The sequence below is a fragment of the Erythranthe guttata genome, chromosome 8 (genome assembly GCF_056151865.1).
Source record: "Erythranthe guttata isolate IM_541 chromosome 8, IM_541, whole genome shotgun sequence".
Lineage (NCBI taxonomy): Eukaryota > Viridiplantae > Streptophyta > Magnoliopsida > Lamiales > Phrymaceae > Erythranthe > Erythranthe guttata.
The window spans coordinates 21,069,835-21,077,567 of NC_142540.1; the positions used below are offsets into that span (position 1 = coordinate 21,069,835).

The following is a 7,733-nucleotide window of genomic DNA, read 5'->3' on the forward strand; positions in this document are numbered from 1 at the left end:
TAATAGATTAAACCTTAATCCACTAGTATTGAACATAATCGATTAACCTTAATCACGTACTTTCAATAGTAGATTAAGGTCTAACCTCCACGAATTTTCTCCGCTAGTGTCGCTCAAGAAACCCTAGATCTGCTAACAAGATCACAACAACCGACTCGATTTTCTCGTCGTGAGGCGGCGCCATTGACCCCACGTCCTCCTGCTTAGAATTATACGGCTCATTTTTCACTGGTGGAGGCATCACAACAGCCACATACTCTCTAGATGTAGCCTTCACTCGAAATAAACCTTCAAAATTTCGATTCCGTCTTCATCGGTGGTCGGCCTCTATGAAGGCTTCCTCTTCAATGACCTTGGCGGCGACCATGGTGGCGTTTGAGGAGGTGATTGCTCGATTTAGGCCATGGTGGTGGCGAAGTGTGGAAATATGAGGTTTGAGCGATTTGAGATTTGGGTGAAAGAAAGAATGAGAAGATAAATAGTTTCAGATCCAGAAGGAAAAAAAAAAAAAAAGCGGCATTGTTGGAAATTATGAGATGTTACGGTTTTATAAATCATTAAGGATAGTATTGAGATCAATGTCTAAGAATTATCAACAACATAACCGAAGGGGAATTTCTCAAATTATTTATTTGAGAGGATTCTACCTTAAATGATTTTTCAAATTGAGAGGGGTCTTGCTAATTTTCCCTTTGATTAAATGCGAACTGAATGTTCCTTCGGACAATCCTTGTGCATGTGTTCGCACTTTCTACCCAATTTAACAAGTATGTTCTCCCTCAGCTGACGTGAACATCAAAATTAACTCACCTTTTTCCTAATATAATCTAATAGAATTCCGACCCATCCACATATGTTACCCCTTCTGTTTCTAATTAATTGTCGTTTTTAGCTTTGCACAAGTATTAACAATCTCAATAAATGTGTCTTGATATTAGGAAAACACATTAAAAAGACCAAAATAACCTTGAACGTAATGATGTGATAAGAGAGAGTTAATATTTATGGTTGAAATAATAAGGTCAAAACAGGAAAAAATGCATTTATTGCAGTATTGAAAATCTAAAGTGATAGATAATATGAAACAATGTATTTTTAAAAATAGACAGTTATTATAGAACAAATTGAGTAAATGCTTACGGTATGTGTATATACAAAATATTGATTATTTAATCGTTAAACAACTGGAAAAAAAATACTGAACATTGTTGGAAAACAACTAAATTATTTGGATTGAAACAATTTAAAGAAGGAGTTATTTGAGATAGCTCCCTCACCGGCTTACATAATGTGGGATATATCTAAGCATATTTTTGTTTTTGAGTAAAACCCATTATTAGTTCTAAGTTTCAATTTATATAAACTCAAATAATTAACTTATACTCTTTTTACCCTTTCAAACCCTAATCGGAGCTTGTTTTATCTTATTTTATTTTGATTATTATTTTTATTTATTTATTTAAAAAAAATAATTAATTTTTTTTTTCTTTTTGGTAGCCTAGGTGGTCGGAGTTCCGGTTAGCAGACTTAGCATTAGTTAATTTCAATTAGTTGACATTCATTTTTTTATCTTAATTTTTTTTTCCGGTGGCGGGTCGTCGAAGCTCTATTTAGTTGACTTGCATTAGTAGACTACGTATTAGCTACCTTCAATATTAGCTGACGTCCAACTTCTTTTCTTTTAATTTTTTTTTCAGGCAACGGGGCGTCAAAGTTCTGATTAGGTGACTATGCATTACTTCACTTTGAATTAGCTAACATCCGACCATTTTTTTAAATTTTCCTTTTAATTCTTTTTTTCGGCGATGGGTACATAGGGCTCTGATTAGCTGACTAAGCCTTAGTTGACACCCGATAGTTTTAATGGTAATATTTAAGTTAACTAATGTTGAAGTTAACTAATAGTGAGTGAGCTAATTAACCGGAGATCTGACAACCAACCACCGAAAAAAAAATGTCTACCAATATTTAGAGTTAACTAATGGTGGCATGCAGAGACTTGTTGACGCTCCAAGAAATACGTGAACGTTTTTCAGTCTCTCTTTGCTCTTATTCACAATTCGTACGTTTGAGGGTTGAACATAGATTTCACTAATAATTGCTTGTAAGGACTGGTATGAATCTATTGGCTTTGGAGATCTCAATTGTCTGTTGAGAATAATTGTTTGTGTAGCATTCACAAATTGATCAAAGATCGTCAGTCTGGACCGAAATCTTTGCAAGTGCAGATTCAGTGGCCAACTCGACGTGCTCCTTGTGGATTCTTTTCGGATAAATCCAAATATTCTTCACACTCAAATCTAGGGGAGTGCATTGCATGTGCGAAATGTGTGCGCATTTCTTTCCCATGGAGTGTATGTGCATAATTTGAGTATGAAATGTGTGTTTTAAGTACATATAATTAGTTAGAAAAATGGTGCCAAGGAAATTTGCTGTCACAATTGTTTCAGTTCAGGGTGCAATTACGATCTCTCTTCCTTCAAACGTTGTCCAAAGAGTTGTCGAGCGTGAAAATATCAACAAATATATCGTATGTTGTTTTGTAGGCCTCACAATTAACACGTCCTCTACAAGGTTCTCTTCAATATATCCTCGAAGTATATTCGTAAAGATATTGTAAATGCAAAATTAAGCAATGGCCGACCAGGAGCTGGTATAACTGTAATTTTGGATGTAATAAATACACCTGCTAATTTTGAACCGGAGATTGTGGAGCCACCAGCATTGCATATGTTGGTAAATCTGGTTTGCCCTCCTCCATTCATTCCGGAAGACTGTATTAATGATCGGGCAATAGACGACATGGAACAAGGCTATTGTATATATACGCGCAAATAACGGTACAAAGATTCTTCTTCGGCTCTCACATGCCGAGTCCTTCTCAGTTAACACGTATATTAACAAAGCTTCAGTTTCCGTTTTGAATTTCTGTTTCAGTTGGGGAGAAAGTTATTAGAAATTAATCGAGATTTTGAAGGAAAGAGCTCTAGAACAAAATCTGTGCAAGTACAAACACTACCAAAAAACAGGGCTTTTGTAACGGAAATTTTGTGACCCACCCAAGCCGTCACCACGTGTGACAAAATTCTTGACACATTTGTGACCGTTTATGATTGAGAAAAATATAATTTGTTTAAGACAGATATGTGATGAATTTTGTGACGGAAGTTGTGACGGTACAACTTCAGTCACCTTGTAGTCACAATATGTATGACGGAAATTGATTTGGTCGTCAATCGGTAACAATTATGTTATGAAAACGAAAATCCGATTTACTTCTGTCACCAGTCCGTCACACATTCATTCTCATCACTACTCCGTCACCATTATTCGGTCATAGATCCGTTACAGTGTAAATGTCGTCACTGACCCATCACTGCCTCAATGTTATCACAAATCTGTCAAATATACGACGGTCACAGATCCGTAATAATTCATAATCCGCCACACATCCGTCACTAACTTGTTTTGATCACGAATCTGTCACATGTAATTCGGGTCATAGATCTGTCACAAATGAAGGTTCGTCATTGATCCATCACCTACGCATTTTCATCACAACTCCATCGCATTATAGTTCTCCTACAACATTGATAAATTAAGTGATAATGAAAGTATAACCCATCCAATTTAATATATGTTAGGTTTGTTTGTCAATAAATTCTAAAATTGCTTTTTAGTTTCCACCCATAATTATTGAACAAATAAATTCACTTTATTGGAAAAAATAGATATATCTATATAAATCGAATCCAATTCAGTATTTAATTTATCTCAATAACTAAAAAAAAATATTAATGAAAAAACGATTAAGGATATATACACACTTACATAGAATATGAAGAAATAAGAATAAGAGAGGTGGAAAAGTGCCTAAGCATGGGAGGAAAAACAATTTAGATTAATATATTGGGTCTTTTCAAATTAAATCAAAACAAGGTCCCCACACTATTATATTCATGTATATTATTGATTGTTATATTGAGTAGAGCTAGACGCACCAACTCAAATTATAATTATATATATATATATATATATATATATATATATATATATATATATATATATATATATTTATATATATAAAAGAAGAAAAATATTAGTAAATTCCTAAATAGATATTACAAAACCTAATCTTCTAAGATTAGTTTAAAAGGAAAAGAAAATCAATTTTAATATGACGGCCGAAAACAAAAAATAAAAGAAGAGAAGAGGAAGAGTCACACGGCCAACAGAAGAGAGAAGAAGAAAAGGAGAGAAAGAAGAGAAATAAAAAAGAAAAAGAGAAACGACCAAACAAAGTAGGGACACCGGGGAAGATTTTCTGGAAGAGAAAAGGTAACTCTTTGATGGAGAATGATTTTTAATTTTCAAGTCTATTCACTTCGGAAAATGGTTTGAAATTGAAATATTGGCCTGTTTGTTTTAAATGATAAAACATGTTTTGATTTATTGTACAGCTACTATTTATTTTGGTTACAATTGGTAATAATTTGTTATCTATTGCTAACGAGGAAAAATATATAGAGTTATTATAGATAAAATTTACTTGTCATAGATTATTGTTAAATGCAACCGGTACGATTATATGGTCGCAAAGGTTATGGAGCTTTTTGAAAGTTAAAAATGTTTATTAGGTGAAATACTCGTGCAGAATGACAGGTACTAGAGGAAAAGGAAACGGATACAGAGGGAGGGGAAGGGGACGTAGTTCCAGTATGGATTCACAAACAACACGAATTCAACATGCAAACAATACACAACCTCCACCAGAAATTGAGATAAATGGTCCTCCAGCTAATATTGAGACTAGTGAGAGGTTTGAAGGCGTGGATCAAAGACGAGGTGCATCTGGACAACATACATCAAATTCATCGACCAATATTCGCCGTCGATTGGTTGATAGGGAGTCTTCTCCCATTGATGAAGAAATGCAGAATGAGTTTTTATCAATGAGACCAGCTGCATTAGCGGATCCTCATTCAAATTATTCGGGAGAAGGTCAATCAAGCCATGCTGAAGATGCCAACTCTTCAAGGGTAAGGGGAGCAAGCCGTGGAACTCAAGCGCCAAACGACGACGAACATCGACCATGGATACAACCAGATGGTCTTGGGTAAAACTCACTTATATTTTTATAATTAAATGATACTTTTATTTAAATTGATGGTATACCACATGATAATGTTAACATTGTCGAGATTATTTGCAAACTTGAAAAGATTTTTCCACCGTCATTCTTTGATGTGATGGAACATCTTCCTGTCCATTTGGCTTACGAAGCTAAGGTGTGTGGACCTGTCCAATATCGATGGATGTATCCATTTGAGAGGTATTTATTTTTGTATATTTTTTAACAATATTTCAATGTTATATTACACGTTAATAAGTTTAGTAATATACTACGTAATGAAGTTATTTTCTAGATTTTTAGGCCATTTAAAGAAAAAGGTGAAAAATCGAGCTCGAGTTGAAGGGTCCATTGTAGAAGCATACATCATCGAGGAAGTATCAACATTCTGCTCCTTATATTTTGAGTCTAGCGTGGAAACAAGATTAACGCGACTTCCAAGAAATGATGATGGTGGAGAGATAGATTCTAGTAGGCGGCTTTCCATATTCAGTCATCCGGGGAGGCCTCTTGGAAGTCTGAAAGATGGTCGGCCGTTTATAAATGAAGACGAAATAAATACTGCACATCGATATATTCTATTGAACTGTACTGAAATCCTTCCTTTTGTCGGGTGAGTATTAATTTTTGAAATTATTATATATTAATTAATTATTTATCATGAAAAAATATTAAGAATGTTATAATTCGGATTCTTATAGGAAATTTGATGAAGAAATGTTGAGTAAATACCCATCTATCAGTGATGAGGCTTTGGGAAGAATGCGTGATGAAAATTTTCCAAAATGGTTGAGAGATTATGTAAGTGTTAAATGAAATATGTTTATACATGTTCATAAATATGATGCTCTTAATGATTAATAAAATTCATCAAACAGGTCATTGCTGCTCATAATACAGTTGAGGAGAACATTAGATACATAGCACAAGGACCTAGTCGATGGGTTAGAACTTACAAAGGTTACTATGTAAATGGGTTCAAGTTCCACACAACCCAATATGGAGAGCATAAATCAACAATGAACAATGGTGTATGCGTGTTGGGGAGCTCGTGGAGTGAGAATGAAGTTGATTATTATGGGTTGTTAGAAGAGGTGTTGGAGCTAGAATACTTTGGTGTTGGAAATAAAGTTGTTTTATTTAAATGTCAATGGTATGATATTTCTGACAGAGGGGCTAGAGTATATCCACGGTTCGGGTTTGTCGAGATCAATATTCGAAGAGCGCTAAATACGAATGATCCTTTCATATTGGCTCAACAGGCACAACAAGTGTATTATACTACTTTCCCATCTACACGTAATGATAGACGCGATTGGCGGGCTGTATGCAAAACAAAAGCTAGGAGTATAATAAACATTCCACTGGTAGGAACACAAAGTGAAAACGATCAGGAAGGTATTCAAGATCCTTTCCAAGAAGAGATAATGCCATCTCCGCATGAAATTCCTATTACATGTGATTTAGACGTATCACATATTTTAGTGGATAATACTGCAAATCCAATAGAAATACTCCCTAGTGAAGTTACAGATGACTCGATGGCCTCAAGAAGAAATATCGAAATTGAGCAAGAAACAGAGGAAGAAGAAGAATTTGAAGACTTGATTTCCGAAAACGACAAAGATCAACAACACTATGATTCCACTGGTACCGACGATGAGGTATATTTCATAGTTTGTGTATTCTCAATGTTTATCCAAGCATTGTTTGATATTGTCACATGCATTAATATTTTTGTTATAGTGTGGTAGAATATATATCTACAGTACTGCATGATTTTTTTACAATTGTGCATCTCTTAATATATTTTGATGTTTACACGATACACACAAACACGTTGTATTTGATTGATTCAATTTGATTATTTTTCATGTGATTATTCGCAGGATTTCAGCCGTTAGGGAAGAGGTACAACAAAAGGTTAGAGCGCAGCCGTTAGGGAAGAGGTACAACAAAAGGTTAGAGCGCAGCCATTAGGGAAGAGGTACAACAAAAGGTTAGAGCGATGGGATACTGATAAAACGACAAATACTATGGTGAAATAAGATGTGAGAAAATCAATACTTGTAAAGGAAATAGTCACATTATGATATCGCTACGTATTTATTGTGATCTTGTGAGCGTTCTTTCGATATGATTTCATATATTTTCGACGTTTATGAGTTGGTGGATTGATTGAGATTTAAGCCCTTGCCGGGATTTATTCTTTTTTTATTAAAGTTATGAATGTTTATGTACGTTATGTTTATAATATTTATTGATTTTGGAGATTTATGAAAATTTTAGAGTATTTAATTAGCAGGTTAAGAAATTAATATATAAATTTTAATAAAATATGATTACTGCATTAATAATTTGTGACGAAAATGTGACATTCTTATGATGGATTATAATTTTCAATAATTAAGGATTTGTGACTGATGATTGACGGAAGTACTGTGACGTACTTTGGTGACGGAGATTTGTGACCAATATTATATGACGGATATATAGTTTGTGACGGCTACGTTGTGACGGAGGTTGGCGACAGACGTTGTGACGGATAGTGTGTGACGACGAGTTAGTCACAAAGTATTGTGACACTATTTATGACGTAAAC

General features: G+C 34.4%; 1 protein-coding gene across 1 annotated transcript; it reads left to right on the forward strand.

Annotated features, from left to right (window-relative positions):
* The first annotated feature begins 5,234 nt into the window (after positions 1–5,234).
* On the forward strand, positions 5,235–7,063 carry LOC148768791 (uncharacterized). The gene is made up of 5 exons (XM_088821147.1): positions 5,235–5,332; positions 5,427–5,744; positions 5,833–5,932; positions 6,010–6,795; positions 7,021–7,063. Exons 1-5 carry the CDS (start codon positions 5,250–5,252, stop codon positions 7,033–7,035), a joined length of 1,302 nt encoding a protein of 433 aa, XP_088677273.1. The 5' UTR covers positions 5,235–5,249; the 3' UTR covers positions 7,036–7,063.
* The last annotated feature ends 670 nt before the right edge of the window (positions 7,064–7,733 follow it).

Bases quoted from the DNA above. Each gene is read 5' to 3' on its own strand.
- LOC148768791 (XM_088821147.1), top strand. From the start codon at position 5,250: ATGGAACATCTTCCTGTCCATTTGGCTTACGAAGCTAAGGTGTGTGGA. The intron at 5,333-5,426 runs GTATTTATTTTT...GTTATTTTCTAG, and splicing joins TGGATGTATCCATTTGAGAG to ATTTTTAGGCCATTTAAAGA. The intron at 5,745-5,832 runs GTGAGTATTAAT...GGATTCTTATAG, and splicing joins GAAATCCTTCCTTTTGTCGG to GAAATTTGATGAAGAAATGT.